We start from the raw sequence: 15,711 nt of genomic DNA, 5'->3' as shown, positions 1-15,711 counted from the left end.
GTCACTGACGTCTGCAGGCTTCCCTCCAGGCGCGTTGGTTGCCCGGTGATGTTACATCGGCGGCAGTTAAATGTATGTACGGGATGGGTTGGGTGAAAATGGGTGAAAGTCGGGTAGTGAAGTATACTGTGCAATTTTAAATTTCATTTTATTTACCTTTTTTGTTACAAAAAAACCCCCAAATAAAACAAAAGCAAAACATAATTCATTACATATCATCACTGTACCTCTGATGGCACGTCCCACGGTTCACAGAGGGGACGTCACATGGGGACAGAGCTCTGTATATACAAACAGACTGTCTGTCATTTATACAGACAGCTTCACAGAGAAGACTCTCCAAGTCACCTCTACTGTAGAGGGACTCATTTGGATCTTCACAGCTGGTCTTCGCAGTTCTCCAGTTGTCCAGGCAGTGGGGAAGTCTGGAGCTGGGAAGCGGCGCTTGTACCCGCGACCTCCGGCTTGGTGTGTTTCCTCTGCACGTGCACTTTCAGGTTTTTTTTATTCAGCAGCAAATTGCAATGAGGACAATTCACCTGAATTTTGTTTCCAACTCGAATCTCCTTCATTGTGTTGGGAACGGGCTCTTCCTCTAGGTTCTGTGTAGGGGGGTCGGCAGGAGCTGGCGGAGTGGGTGTAGGGGCTACGGCTGGAGATGCCGGAGTGGGTGTAGGGGCTACGGCTGGAGATGCCGGGGTGGGTGTAGGGGCTACGGCTGGAGATGGCGGGGTGGGTGTAGGGGCTTGTGGGGTGCTGCGGAGGAAGCGCGAATGTTTGCAGATTTCAAAGTGTTTGTGAAAATCCTCCTTACGAATTATAGTGCCACAGCAACCGGGGCAGTGAAAATGAAACTTTGGCCTGCACTCAAACCCACAGCGATACATGACGTAATCTGAGGAAGAAAAAAATAAAAAAACATCATCAGATAAACTGCAAATCTTCAAAAGGCCTAAAGTTAACGACAATTAACTCTCTTAGCTAGCTAGAGTAGCTTTTAGGCCAACGTCTCACCTGATAGCCTCACGATCACCCAATTTGTCCGTTTCACCAGAGCTTCACAACCCACTTTCCCCTCCATAGAATGAGGGGACGAACAGATGGACAGATGGCACGTATGAACGTAAGGGTGGATGTTTTACATTTAGCACCTGTGGGACAGCTAACTAGCTAGCTAGCTCTGCTCTAAATAGTGCTGAACACCGTTAAACAGCCTGTTGGGATGTTGGGTTGGCATAGCTAGCTACGTCATGAGCCTGCCACCATAAACCATGATACCGAACCAACCATCTGAACTTCTAACACCAAGGTGGAGGAAGTTGAGGGCAAGCTGAGGTCTGGCAAGACCAACTGAAGCAACCACTGAACTGCAGAAGGCCTTCAGGAGGATCTAGCAGACCCTGGAGCGGTGGTGCACTGTTCTACTGTGCAGCGACACCTGCTGCACTAATATGGCCATCATGACAGACCATGGGTACCCAGTGCTGCTAATAATAATAATGAATAATCCATAAATAAATACCTCCGTATTCCACAGCTCCCCGAACATGCCAGGCCAGATGGATTTTCACCTTGTAGGGCTTTGCAGCTTTGAACTTGGCAAGGCTACAGAACGGACACTGAAACAGGTTCGAGCCAGGGACTTTGAGGCACCTTTGAGGCTCTGGTTGGTGCCCTCTCTTCTGAACCGATGCGTGAATCTGTTAAAAAAAATAAATAATCCAAAAGTTTGTGGACACCCCATTGCTGCTACGGATGTGCAAATGATGCACACAACACAACTTCTAGTCGTCTAGTCCCTGTAGAGAAGTACTGCCACTAGAAAAGGGCTCCCTGGGGTGGCAGAGACAGCGGCAGCTTGCCGAGCCTGGGTATCGAACCCACAACCCTGTCACCAACAGCCCTCACCACTCTCATCCCTGACCCACCACTGCCCAACCTGTTGGCACAAGCCTAATGCCAGGTGTGGGCTAGAGGGGTGTAAAGCTCCCCCAGCATTGGAGAAGCTGTAGCAGAGCAGATCCAACACCCTGACCTTAAGGATAAGGATCTTGTCGCTGAATGCAATCAAATCCTCACAGCAATGCTCCAATTCAACCCGAGGTTTGTCGCCGTCGTTGTTGTGTTTGGAAGGGGAACGGATGAAGGGGTGTTAGAGCACCAGGCTATTGATGACAAGGTCGTGGGTTCGATACCCACACGTCGGGCCCCTGAACAAGGCTTGAGCTGCTCCCCGGCTGCCCACCACTCCGGACACGTATGCTCACCGTCCACTGTGTGTTAGTGCTTGACTTTCTAGGGCCACTTGCAAAGTTTCTCTAATAGCTAAATTATTTAATATATGGCTAAAGCAAAAAAGAAAATGCACTGCATAAGAAGCAGCCTATCATTTCATAAGCACTCATAATAATAATAATATTCAGTAATATGCATCCACACTTACCCATCCTTTGCTCTCCATTAAGTGCCCTGAATCCGGAGCTAGCCGTGCGGAGCTGAGAGTGCCGTACTGCGGCTCTGCAGAGGCAGCGCTTCCGCTTCCTCTCCCTCTTAGCGCCCGCGGTGGCTCCGCACCGTAGGTGGCAGCAGCGTGGTCCAGACTGCGGTAGAAGAAGAGAGGAGAGACGAGGGCAGGGCCTCCTTGCATTGTGGGAGAAGTGTGTGTGTGTGTGTGTGGGAGAGAGAGAGAGAGTAACATGGCGGCGCGCATCATTGCCCGGTGTGTCCGATCACTGAACCCCCGCCTGGTCGCTTTGAACCGGGGCAGCGTGGCCACGGTCGCCGCGGCTCCTCTCAGCGGGAGCCGCTGGCTCTCGCTGCCGGCCTTCGGGCACACGCTCCGGCTGACTCAGGTGGGTCCTGTCGCTCCTCGGCGGTCACATGCAATGACCTACCCGAGCTGAGTGACTCTGCTTGTCCGTGGAAGTCAAAGTCAGAGCCGATCTCGGGGTCGCAGATGAACGTGATCCGAATCGTTTAATCCGAATTGTTTGGATTGTTGGTTAAATTCGGATCGGCTCGGCTCGGTTCGGTTCGGTCGACATATAAACACTAGCTAGCTACACTAGCAGCTCTGGCTAACCTGCCCGATCCAGCGCCTCCTTACCCTCCGTTTTTTAGACCGGCTGCACACCGTAAACTATTAAATTTAGTAAATTTAGTTTTTTTATGTTTAATCAAGGTGTAAACATATTTTACAACATATTTATTCATGTTTTTTTGCTTTAGTTGTTTTGCAAAATTCTGCATAGAAATCGGCCCGTTTTCAGTAGCAGCTATTTAAGCGACTGTGCAGAGGGTAACCCTTCTTAAAGGTTAACTTCATATTTTCCAAATTTCTGCTTTATTAACTAGTTAAAATTAATGCAAATAGATCCAGGGTGGATTTGTTGTGAAATGGCTCAGTTTTAGGCTTGTAAACGTAAGTGTTTGATGTCTACCCAATGGTGGTGAATGGAACCAGAGGTCGTGATGTCTGCAACACATGTAAATAGGTGTGTTATTATATGCAGCTAATGCTGATCATCATTTTATTTACTTTTTTTATTTTTTTTTTGCCTTAGTACAACACACACACACATGATTAATAATTAACAACCCTGCAAAACCTTAAAAAAATAGGCATACAAAAATATATTATTATTATAGTGTACTATAATTGCTTCTGTATAATATTGCTATGTAGTTTCTGTAGATTGCCTGTTTATTAATAAAATAAATAAATAAATAAACAAAAAAATCTCTAGAATTAAGCCTAGATCTGGTCTCTACAAGCTTCTGAAGAGATTCTCCATTGAAGGCAAACTAGGCTTAATCCCTTTCTGGGAAGCCAGCCATCTATCGGTCAGGGTTTGTATCAGTGGACAGCCCATTCTTGTATTTATTGATAAAGAGAAGACCTGTTGATTTGTGGGAAGAAAAAAAGAAATACATCATTTGCTTCTTTAACTCCTGTAGAGTAATGGTTGCCTTTAAAATCCTTAAACATTAAGTGGAAAATTGTCCAATCAGGATTTTGTTTGCTGTGGTATCTAGGTAGATTCAGCTAAAAACGTGATCTCTCATTGGTTGGGGCTTCAGGAGCAGAACTGAAGGCCTAATAATGCATGAGCTTAACCACAGGTGCAATTAGAGACTGACTGGAGAATCAGCCAATCGCATTGTGTTTTAAAGTGGGTGGGGCCAGTTTTATGACGACCCGTTCCAGAGCGGTGTCTGAAAATGTGCCCTGTTCCCTATATAGTGCACTACTTCAGGGCACAGCTTGGGGCTTCTGGAAGTGACTGTGAATACCAGTAGCCCTGTCAGAATGCCATAGGGACGCTAGGAGAATCCCCTGGAAGTTTCCGCTGTTGTCGAACCTCATTTTTGTCGTTTGTGCCATTTTTAGATCCAGTGCAGCTCCCCCCTGGTCTCTCAGTGGCGGCAGTATTCTGGCGGGCCCTCCTTAACCATAGACGAAATTCAAAACAGGGTCCTGTATATTCTCAAACTCTACGACAAGATCAACCCAGAGAAGGTAAGTGTCCTCATATTGGCATCGCCTCAGAATCAGAGCTAAACCTGGTGAAGCAGCATTTGGCTCTTATGCTACGTATGGCGAGAAGGCCTTACGCTGTCGGGAAACCCTCATCAACCCAGAAGTTAGAACCCAAGATGGCTGCGCCGCACCTCGACAGTCGTAGCCGTACGCTCAGTACTGACCAACGTCTGTCTGTGGACGAGCAGAATGCCTTGTTATGAGCTGTTATCGCCAACTGTGCTACCCTAGGATATCAATGCTAACCTGGGGTCATAATTTGGTTAGATTTGCCATAAAACTCCAGGAAAGGATTGTTAAAACCCGTTGGGGTGAACGCCGAAGTTTTTAGCGAACTGTTTTAGACGGATATGTCTAACTGGGACGTGGTCAACTTGGGTCTGATGCCGTTCCAAGTTCCAACATCCAACTTCCAGAGTAAAGGGAACGCAGCATTAGATGTTCCCCAGTTGTTAAATCCAGGCTGAGGTTTCGTTTATGTCTCCTCTCATGTGCTCTAGACAGTGTCTGTAAAAGTATTCACCCTCTTGGATGCTTTTGTAAATGGAGTCATGGTCAATATAATATTTATTTACAATTTTTTTATTTTAAGAAATTAGTCAAAAATAAATGGTGTTGGCATAAATATTCACCTCCTATTAAAGTGACGGACTTAATTATATGTATTTTGTTATTTGTTTTTTCACTGACCTTATTTTAAACGTTTCTCAAAAAAGCCAAATTATAATGACCATGATTTAATTTCTAAAATTAATAAAAGTTAAAATTAATAACACTTCATTTTTTATTATATGCACTGTACATTCAGACCTCTTAACAACGCTGTCTGATGTTCCTCTGTTTAGCTTCAGGCCACGTCTCACTTCATGAAGGAGTTGGGGCTGGACAGTCTGGACCAAGTGGAGATCATCATGGCCATGGAGGACGAATTCGGTTTGTACTCCCATTTAATCTGGTGTTCAGTAGCAGTTATGCTCAATTTCATGGGGTTATTTTTTTTTATAGGTGTTGCCGTTAACCTGCTGCCTTTCAAGCTACCGTAAACGTCATGTATTGAGTAGTGGTGTCCCGATCCGATTCAATCCAGTGATCCAGACGTTTTTAATGGATCTGCTAAGGTTCCGAACCTTAGGTTTGCTGTAGCCGGGTGCCATCTGGTGTCCTCTAGGTTTCGTCATTAATAGACATGATCCTTAGCTGCTGCTGGCCAACTTCTCATTTTTTGGAAAGCTACCCCAGACTCATCGGTTCATCTGGGACCTTATTCCGGTGAGGAAAACTAAACAGAGCTTTATGAGAACTGATAAGAGCGGCGATGTTCACAGCTAGCAGCCAAAACAACAGCTCAAGTTAGCTTCTTAGATGAACTCTCCATTCCACCTTAAATAGTGCAGCAGTTCCATACAGTCCATTTCAACAGCAGAGCGTGACTGCTGCATTATTTAAGGTGGAACGGAAAGGTCGGGGAAGAGGACAACTTTAGCTTGGAGTTCTCTCAGAGCCTCGCTGTAAATGTGAGAGCAGCAGGTAAAGAGTGTTAGGTGGTGCTGCCACAACCAACCACAAAAGAAACCAGACTAGGGTGGAGATGCTCTGTTCTACCAGCGGGAGAACCACACTCCTTTCTCGTTCTCCTTCGGTTCTAAACCAGAAAAAAAGAAGCTCTGCACTAACATGGTCCACAACCAGGAGGTCAGAGGCTCACCCGGTTATTGCTTTCCCTAATGTTCCTTGGACACACACACACACACACACACACTCTACAGCAGTGAAGACCAGAGCTTTCTGCAGTCACAGTGTTTCACCCTGCAGGAACATCTTATAGCTCATAGGAGAAGGCTCTCAATGAACCAGAGAGCGTCCACACCTGCAGCGGACCGCGAACCCCCGGCCCACCGAATTTCAAGGGGACCAGAGATCTGGGCCGATCCTGGCTTTAAAAAAAAAAAAAAAAAAACAGTTTACTGGACTCTCGGAGCAAATGCCAATGTGGGGTCCCCACCTTTCACTGTGGTCTAAGGCCCTACTCTCAAACCTTACTAAAGACCCAAGGGTCATAGTAGAAGTGTCTTTAAGTGCCAGCTAGACGGTCAGTGTGCACTAAAACCATGCAGTAGGAATTTAGAAGTAATTGGACGGTTGTTCCTTCTGCTTGTCTGCAGGTTTCGAGATTCCGGACGTAGACGCAGAGAAGCTGATGACGCCTGAGGAAGTCGTTCAGTACATCGCCAATAGGTTGGATATCTACGAGTAGACGTTTATTTCATGTAAGTCAACCAACTTCATTAGAATAGAGCTGTACATTCAGAGCATGTTCCAGGACACACAGCATCTAGAAACATGGTGGATATGATCTAAATGGCATGCGGTAGCGTAGGCCGAGTGCACAGACTGTAGGTAGATATCTAAGCTTAGGCATTTCTTGAATTCGGCGCCAGTATGTTTGTACATAGCTCATATTTTCCACTGCTAGAGTGCCTGTATAATATTTTATATTAAAAAAAAAAACAGTTCAGTATATTCAATATAATTCAATTTGTCCAAGCTGTTAGTGACCACATTCAGTTATAAACTAATCAAAGCCTAAAGTGCCATTTACTTATAATGAGCTACTGAATTTCCTTTTGTTTACATAGTAAATTAAATCATAATGCAACGGTCAATTCATGAGTCGATCAGTAACAACAGTAACTAATCACAAAAACCACAATAAGGGCCATTTGAATTTTAATGTTAACTAAAAATATTCCTTATTGTTCATTTTAATGTTATAATATTTAATATTCCTCATGTTATGCTTTTTTATTTCATTTTAGATTTTTTTTCCCCTAATTTGCTTGTTTTTCTAATTTAACTGTTGAATAAATATGAATAATGAATAGGTAACCCCTCATGCTTATTATTCAATTTATTTATTTTCTTTTTCGTTCCAGGTACAGAGTTTCGTGAGGCGCAAAGGCGCCAGGACACCGCTTATTTTACTCAAATGCGAAAGCATCGATCTGTAGTCCCAGTTTTGGTCTCTTTGTTGTTTTGTGATCGGCAGAATCTGCCTTGCGCGCTACGGGACGCCACCAGTTGCTAGATAGAATTCATTCAGCCATGGATAATTCATATAAATATTACAATAATAAAAACCTTTAAACCCCTGAAATGTAGATTTCACAGCACGTGTTGACTTATTTATTTATTTTTTTTAATATATTTTTTCGGTTCAGTTTCACATCTGCTTATAAAAAGCCGCCCAAGCCGGACTCTTCCTGTGTTGCCGTTTGCATAAATAATGTCACGTTGAGCGACGCGCTGGTCTGTCTAAACCATGGGCTGCTAAAGGCAACTGCAGAGTTCGGGGAGTTGGGAATTGCTAGTCAGCGCTGTATGCCACCGAACCGCCCAGTCTACGAGAACTCTGAAGGTGGCGTCTGTGATATCTGTGGCACCAGAATGTTCTAGCAGGTAATAATGCAATAATCTGGGGGATTTCAAAGTTGGGAAATTTACCATGGGAATATTCAAAGCTTAAGATCAGAAACTTGCATATAGCTGCTGCTCAATCCCAGGCACATGGCACATTACACACTGAGGGGCTGTTAAATTAATAAGGGCTCAAGAATGAATACTTTAATTATTCATTATTAATTATTAATAAAATAAAGACTATTTTCCCACAAGCTAGTGGAGAGAGTCAGGTTTCTATATATTCTCAATAGCCCTGCAGTGGGTAATGTGCCTGAGATTGAGGAGCAGCTTTGCTATTCAACTGTTTTGGTGTCATATCTAATTATTTAGGCCAAGAATATGCTTCAGTGTATATTTTTTACCAACTATATTCGTTTCTCACCTTTCTCAGCTTTGAGTAGTGCCATTAATTCCAGTTCATACCCTTGGTACACTTACAGGTGCTGGTCATCAAATTAGAATATAATGAAAAAGTTATTCAAGTTATTTCAATAATTCCATTCAAAAAGTCAAATTTGTATATTATATTCATTCATTCCACACAGACTGATATATTCCAAGTGCTTATTTCTTAATTTTGATGGTTATAACTGACCACTGATATCCCTGTTCTTAATTAGCCAGCAAACACGCCTGATCTTAACCCCATAAGAAAATCTATGGGGTATTGTGAAGAGGAAGATACGATACGCCAGACCCAACAATGCAGAAGAGCTGAGGGCCACGATCAGAGCAGCCTGGGCTCTCATAACACCTGAGCAGTGCCACAGACTGATCGACCTCATGCCACGCCGCATTGCTGCAGTAATCCAGGCTAAAGGAGCCCTGTAGTGCTGTACATGCTCATACTTTTCATTTGGCCAAATTTCTAAAAATCCTTTTTCTGTTTTGTTCTTAAGTAATATTCTAATGTTCTGACATACTGAATTTGGGGTTTCATTAGTTGTCAGTTAGAACCATCGAAATTGAAAGAAATAAGCACTTGAAATATATCAGTCTGTGTGTAATGAATGGATATAATATACAAATTTGACTTTTTGAATGGAATTATTGAAATAAATAAATAAATAAAAAACTTTTTCATGGTATTCTATGAATTTTATGACCAGCACCTGTGTTTATATTGTAATTCCTTAATGTCTGCTTAATGTCTACAAAAAAATGGTACAGTGATGATAGTGTATGATCAAGTTTCTTATTCCTAAATTATCCAATATTTTTTATAATTTCCCCAAATGTCCATTTAATGTTTACATTTTGGATTAGTTCCCGAGCTGAAGTTTCTATGGAGAAATACTGGTAATTTACTGGAAATTTATCAAAGTTTTCATCCCTAGGTTGTTGATGGGTACTACAAGCATTGCCATGATGGAGGTGCTTCCACTCATTTGACCATAATGATCTGGCCCTTGTTAAAGACCCTGTTTACACCTGGTCACTTTTTGTAATTGGTATCTGGATCATATCCTGATAAGCCACATGCATTTACACTTAGAATATGCTGTTCTAGGAGGGGTTGGCTTGAATGGGTCACAGCCCACCAGGTGTAAACAGGGTCAAAAGAGGCCTGGACTTCAGGTCTGTCCATTCGTGCTACCATCCAGCATGTGGAGTATGAGAACCAGCTGTTCTTTCTTTTACGGTCTAACATGCAGACCAGACCTTGACCTTAATCCTAATGTTTTGGCTTCTCCTGTAAGAAGGTCTTAGAACAGTGGGAACAGCCTCCCCAGCTCAAGCTTAGGCCCTCACCAGCATATGTTTTCGATTGAGTTTGATGGTTTAGGTGGTCGACCAGACTGACAGCGTGGTTCACTAGTGGTTGATAAGCAAGACCAGCTGGACGACTAGCTTGGTCAAGCTGATCCATCAGAATCAATTGAATGGGCATGTCCTGCGGCTGTAGGGCATCTGTTCACATGGATGACCAGCTCTTCGAAACCAGCCGACCGCAAAAGCTGGTCGCTGGGCTTTTTCCGTAGGTTAATAAAACACAACTGGGCAGATGTGGCCAGCTGTGGCCAGGCTCTTCATAAACCTGACTAGTTTTACTGGATCACTGACTGAGGTGAGGCCTTGGGACGCTGTTTGGGATCCCCCACCTGAAATGCACGTTCTGATTGGTTCTGCCTCTAGGTTCCACTGTCTATTGCTCCGCCCCCAGTTATATTAAGGTTCAGGTTGGGCCTCCAGCTGAACTGGAGATTCTGATTGGTCCTGTCTGCCTGCTTCCACTGCCTTACAAATGTAGGGTCACCTGGATGACCAGCTGGTCGACCACCCTGACCACGGAAGACCAGCTTAGACTATCTGAATCCAGCCGCCAGCAAAAGCTGGACTTTTCTGCAGGTTAATAAAACACTACTGGCCAATTTTGGGGGTTTTGCCAATGCAGGGTTGAGAAGGGTAACTAAAGTATTAGGCTACGTCCCCAGAGCGGCAACAGACTAGAAAAGTCTCAAAGACAAGATGACCATATTTACCATTAGTGATGGACACAGATGTAAACACACTGTAAACAATGAGCACACGTGCCCAGAGTGGTGGGCCAACCTCAAAGGCTCAACAGGGGCAGCTTGCCGAGCCCGGGTATCGAACCCACAACCCTGTCATCAACAGTCTGGAGCTCTAACTGCTGAGCCACCACTGTCCCGTTAAAAGAAGTGTCTTGTGATGCTCAAAACATCTCACATAGCTGGAAATCAGGACATTTTGATGAAGGTAAAATTGTACTCGTAAAAATAATTATAATTATAGCACCTTTATTATAAATTAATCATAATTCTCAACTGGCTGATGCTATAATAAAAATACTACTTATTTAAAAAAAAAAAATAGATGCAAATAATAGTGGTATAACAAATGACCAAAAGCCTGAGGAACATAGAAGCACATTTTACTGTGGAATTGTTGTTATTGTGGCCCTGAGAACAAGGTGCCTGTGACTATACCTGGTGATATAGTGGGCGAAACTTTGTAACTCTACATTCCCAAATTTGAGAAGGCCATGTCCAAAGTACACCCATCTACACTGGGGTTTCCTGCTAAATAAATCTGGCTGTGCCATGTGAACATAGTGGCTCTCAATATCCTGAAAATATGAATTAGAATAATTAATAAAAGAATGATTTATGTACACTTTTCTATTGTGAAGCTATAAATATGATGTTTGTTGATTTTTTAAAGATATTGTCTGCTGTGTAAAAATATTACTTGAATGTTTACCAGAGAAGGTGTAGAACTTCCGGGTAAGGCAGACACCAGAGGGCGCTCCCGAGCGCGTCCAAAAAAAAAAAAAAAAATGAGTGGGTAAATATGGAGCACGTGCGCAAAATTATATTTTTATCATTTATTTAAGTGTTTGATCATTTTCATACCGAAAAATGCCCAAATTTTCTCAATACAGAACACCATCTAATATTTCATCTGGAAACCCCGCCCAGCTTAAATGGACATTCTGATTGGATCTACCTAAAGGTTCGACAGCCTGTCGCTCCGCCCCCAGTTCTAATTAAGATTAGAGGTTGGTTCTGGTTTCTAGTTTGACTGGCTGTTGCCCCGCCCCTCAGCTGAAATGAAGATTCTGATTGGTCCTTCGTCTGAGTTTGACTCTGTTGCCCCGCCCCTCAGCTGAAATAAAGATTCTGATTGGTCTTTCGTCTGAGTTTGACTCTGTTGTCCCGCCCTCCTGACTAAATGATGATTCTGATTGGTCCCTCGTCTGAGTTTTGACTCTGTTGTCCCGCCCCTCTGCTGAAATAAAGATTCTGATTGGTCCTTCGTCTAAGTTTGACGCTGTTGTCCCGCCCCTCAGCTGAAATGAAGATTCTGATTGGTCCTTCGTCTTGAGTTTGACTTTGTTGTCCCGCCCTCCTGACTAAATGATGATTCTGATTGGTCCTTCGTCTGAGTTTGACTACGTGGTCCCGCCCCTCAGCTGAAATGAAGATTCTCATTGGTCCTTCGTCTAAGTTTGACGCTGTTGCCCCGCCCCTCAGCTGAAAAAAAGGTTCTGATTGGCCCTTCGTCTTGAGTTTGACTCTGTTGTCCCGCCCCTCAGCTGAAATTAAGATTCTGATTGGTCCTTCGTCTTGAGTTTGACTCTGTTGTCCCGCCCTCCTGACTAAATGATGATTCTGATTGGTCCTTCGTCTGTGCTAGACTGTCTATTGCTCCGCCCCCCGGTTGAAAATAAGATTCAGATTGGTTCTGGCTCCTAGCTTCACTGGCTGTTGCCCCGCCCCTCAGCTGAAATAAAGGTTCTGATTGGTCTATTCCCCTGAGTTAGCCCGCCTGCCTGCCAGCCTTTAAAAAGAGACGGATGGCCTCTATGAAAGGTCGGGGTGGAGATCATGGAAAACGGACCGGTTCCAGCCCGTGGGCCGAAGGGTGGACATCCCTGAGCTGCAGCATCTCTGGCTCCAGCTTTTCTGTCCCTCTCTGAGGAATGAAATATATAAAATATGTGGACACAGCGGCATCTAGTGGAAGAGCTGGTCTGAATGGGCTTTTATGGTTTCTGGGCCGGTTTAGGACCATGTGGGTTATGCTAAAAGCTAAGCATAACGGCTACTTTGGGGGCTAAAAAAGATTCAAGCTAACTTGAAGACTACAGGAATTGAAACTACAGCAAGGACCGATGCGGCTATCTGCCACTCTGGAGCCTTTTGTACATTTACAAGCTAATGCTAGCCGACTAAGTTAGGATCGATGTGGCTTTCTGCCGCTCTGGAGCTTTTGGAGCAACTAAATGCTAACGCTAGCCAAATAAGCTAGCACTGATGCGGCTATCTGCCACTCTGGAGCCTTTTGTACATTTAAAAGCTAACGCTAGCCGTCTGAAGCTAGCACCGATGCGGCTATCTGCCACCTAGGAGCCTTTGAAGCAACTGAAAGCTAATGCTAGCCGACTGAAGCTAGAAAGTGATGCGACTATCTGCCACCTAGGAGCCTTTGAAGCAACTGAAAGCTAACGCTAGCCAAATAAGCTAGGACAGATGTGGCTTTCTGCCGCTCTGGAGCCTTTGGAACAACCGAAAGCTAACGCTAGCCGACTGAAGCTAGGACAGATGTGGCTTTCTGCCGCTCTGGAGCCTTTGGAACAACCGAAAGCTAACGCTAGCCGACTGAAGCTAGGACCAATGCGTCAATCTGCCACTCTGGAGCCTTTGGAGCAACTAAAAGCTAATGCTAGCCAAATAAGCTAGGACAGATGTGGCTTTCTGCCGCTCTGGAGTCTTTTGTACATTTACAAGCTAATGCTAGCTGACTAAGTTAGGATCGACGTGGCTTTCTGCCGCTCTGGAGCTTTTGGAGCAACTAAAAGCTAATGCTAGCCAAATAAGCTAGGACAGATGTGGCTTTCTGCCGCTCTGGAGTCTTTGGAGCAACTAAAAGCTAACGCTAGCCGTCTGAAGCTAGCACCGATGCGGCTATCTGCCACTCTGGAGCCTTTTGTACATTTACAAGCTAATGCTAGCTGACTAAGTTAGGATCGACGTGGCTTTCTGCCGCTCTGGAGCTTTTGGAGCAACTAAAAGCTAACGCTAGCCGTCTGAAGCTAGCACTGATGCGTTCTATCCATAGCAAATTGACTCTGCTAGTGTGGTGCCTCTTAACATCAAATTAGCCCCCATTTTTCACGTCACTCCGACAACAAAGCACTCACAAAATACAATCTTCTGACTAGCGCTGGAACGGGGCGTTAATGCAGTTAACTAGGCCGACGGGCTACAATCTCTCTCAGCTAGCTAACCACACACTGTGCCAACTGGACACTGAGAGGACCCAGAGAGGACAACAGTAAGACACTGGAATGTTCACCAAAAATATGACTTTACCATTATAGGCTAAGCTAAGCTAAGCTAAGCTAGGCTAGGCTGAGCTATGCCACTGTGGGCTATGTGGGCCAGCTCAGTGACGTAAACCAGCTAATAAAAGCTGATTTTGTCTTTTATAAATGATAAATTTAGCGTATTTTATTCGGAGATGAAGTAACAGGGTGGTAAATAGGCTTTTAAAAGAGCAACGAATGGCAGAGAAGCACAGCAGATACGTCAGATGCTCAGGAAGTGCATTTTTACCACCTTTAAAGTCTTCATTTTAATTATTCGTGACAAATCAGTGCTAAATGTTCTCGCAAAGTGAAAAAACAGGGTCTTGGGCGACACGCAGAACAATGCCGGAGAACACGCCGAGAACCTGAACCCTGAATACTGTCGGAGACGGGCTAGTACCGACTCTGAGAATTCCCCAGTTTTCAGCGTTTCGCGTTTCGCCGGCCAGCAGCTCGTAGCATGGACTGGATGAAGAATGTAAATGGGCTCTAACCTTCACAGCCTTGTTTAGTCTGCTGAAGTGGGAATTGGGCTAAATATGCGAGTTTAGGTGTGGCGAAGTTGGGACTAACGGAAGCTCCCTATTTCCTCTTATGGCCGTAAGGACTAAGCCTGGGTAACATGTCCTTTTTGAGGTGTCATAAAAAGCGCTCCCTCCCTCCCTCTGTGTTTGTGTGTTGCTGGACGTCTGCGAGCTCAGCTCTCGCTGTGATGACGAGAGGCCTGGGAGGGACGCTCTGGGCATTTCCATATGTGTGTGTGTTTAAAATGTGTGTGTGCTTTTAAATAATAAATAGCTAAATGAAATATTACTGTACCATTTTAGACTGAAAAAAAAAAAAAACAGGAAAGGAGCAGCATGCAAAAGTTTGGATACATTTTCAACACAGTCTCAGATCCTAATGAGCTTAGTTAGGGTAGTTAGGTCTTTCAGGGTCATAAATACTCTTGACTCCTTATTTGGGACGGGCCTGTCTAATCTGTATCTAACATTGGACCTTTAGATTAGAGTCAACTTGGCAGTACACAGATTCTTCAGTCAGGTACATGAATGGAAGAATAGGAGTTATGGCAGAATAGCAGAGCAGAAAACGGACGGTGGACTGTGGTTCGGACCCAGACACAGGCCTATTCGGACCTGGACCCGCAATCGCTAAACTACTGAGGACTATTTTATTTTCACTGGGAGTTTGTATTTTCTAGCCTTAACGGTACAGGTTTAGCGGCCCAGGAAACTTGTGAAAATGAATTCTGCCCTGTATTAGAGAATTCTTCGAGACAATGTCAGGGCGACTGTCTGTGAGCTGAAGCTGAAGTGCAGTTGGGTCATGCAACAAGACGATGATCCACAGCCTCAAGAAAGTCTATTTCACAATGGCTGAAAACAAAAAGAAACTTGAACTTTCGGAATGGATTCGTCTCGTGAAGTCTCGACCTAAACCCGTACTGAAAAACCCGTTGTCAGGACCTGAAACACACAGTTCACGCTTGTAGGCCTACAAATGTTACTGAGCTGGAGCAGTTCTGAAGGGAGCGAGACAGAATTCCCTCACCGAATTGCAATGCTGAAGAGGATTTAACCAGCTGGGATCAGGGGCAACCACCTTTTCCACATATATACAGTATCTATCATTCTGCTTATAGATTTCTTGTACAGTACATATCTTTAAATTAGTGGTAATATCGGGCTTGTCTTCATTTTATTGCAGAAACAAATGTCCTGTAATGTTTTTTATGATGCTTATATTCTGTATACAAGATACTTTATCTCAGTAATACCTTCCCTTGTTAAAAAAAGTTCCATGTCAGCACAAACACACTAACACACACACACACACACACACACACACAGACTCACAGTGTTATTAACCTTGC

General features: G+C 44.2%; 2 protein-coding genes across 2 annotated transcripts; one reads left to right on the top strand and one right to left on the bottom strand.

The window, feature by feature from the left end:
- Nucleotides 1–181: 181 nt before the first annotated feature.
- On the bottom strand, nt 182–5,037 carry LOC140535928 (uncharacterized). The gene is made up of 3 exons (XM_072657485.1): nt 2,444–5,037; nt 1,523–1,700; nt 182–895 (listed from the first exon to the last, which is right to left on the bottom strand). Exons 1-3 carry the CDS (start codon nt 2,711–2,713, stop codon nt 378–380), a joined length of 966 nt encoding a protein of 321 aa, XP_072513586.1. The 5' UTR covers nt 2,714–5,037; the 3' UTR covers nt 182–377.
- On the top strand, nt 2,601–7,694 carry ndufab1a (NADH:ubiquinone oxidoreductase subunit AB1a). The gene is made up of 5 exons (XM_072657486.1): nt 2,601–2,852; nt 4,391–4,519; nt 5,386–5,473; nt 6,703–6,807; nt 7,474–7,694. Exons 1-4 carry the CDS (start codon nt 2,697–2,699, stop codon nt 6,792–6,794), a joined length of 465 nt encoding a protein of 154 aa, XP_072513587.1. The 5' UTR covers nt 2,601–2,696; the 3' UTR covers nt 6,795–6,807; nt 7,474–7,694.
- Nucleotides 7,695–15,711: the final 8,017 nt, after the last annotated feature.

This window comes from Salminus brasiliensis, chromosome 15 (assembly GCF_030463535.1).
Source record: "Salminus brasiliensis chromosome 15, fSalBra1.hap2, whole genome shotgun sequence".
Taxonomy (NCBI): Eukaryota; Metazoa; Chordata; class Actinopteri; order Characiformes; family Bryconidae; genus Salminus; species Salminus brasiliensis.
The sequence above is the reverse complement of the archived record's forward strand: the minus strand, read 5'-3'. Positions and strand labels throughout refer to the sequence as shown.

What these genes read in the sequence shown, in the direction of transcription:
- LOC140535928 (XM_072657485.1), bottom strand. Translation starts at nt 2,713, where the DNA reads ATGATGCGCGCCGCCATGTTACTCTCTCTCTCTCTCCCACACACACAC. An exon ending in TAATGGAGAGCAAAGGATGG is followed by an intron (nt 1,701 to 2,443) that starts GTAAGTGTGGAT and finishes TTTTTTTAACAG; the next exon opens with ATTCACGCATCGGTTCAGAA. An exon ending in GGGAGCTGTGGAATACGGAG is followed by an intron (nt 896 to 1,522) that starts GTATTTATTTAT and finishes TTTCTTCCTCAG; the next exon opens with ATTACGTCATGTATCGCTGT.
- ndufab1a (XM_072657486.1), top strand. Translation starts at nt 2,697, where the DNA reads ATGGCGGCGCGCATCATTGCCCGGTGTGTCCGATCACTGAACCCCCGC. An exon ending in ACACGCTCCGGCTGACTCAG is followed by an intron (nt 2,853 to 4,390) that starts GTGGGTCCTGTC and finishes TGCCATTTTTAG; the next exon opens with ATCCAGTGCAGCTCCCCCCT. An exon ending in ACAAGATCAACCCAGAGAAG is followed by an intron (nt 4,520 to 5,385) that starts GTAAGTGTCCTC and finishes TCCTCTGTTTAG; the next exon opens with CTTCAGGCCACGTCTCACTT.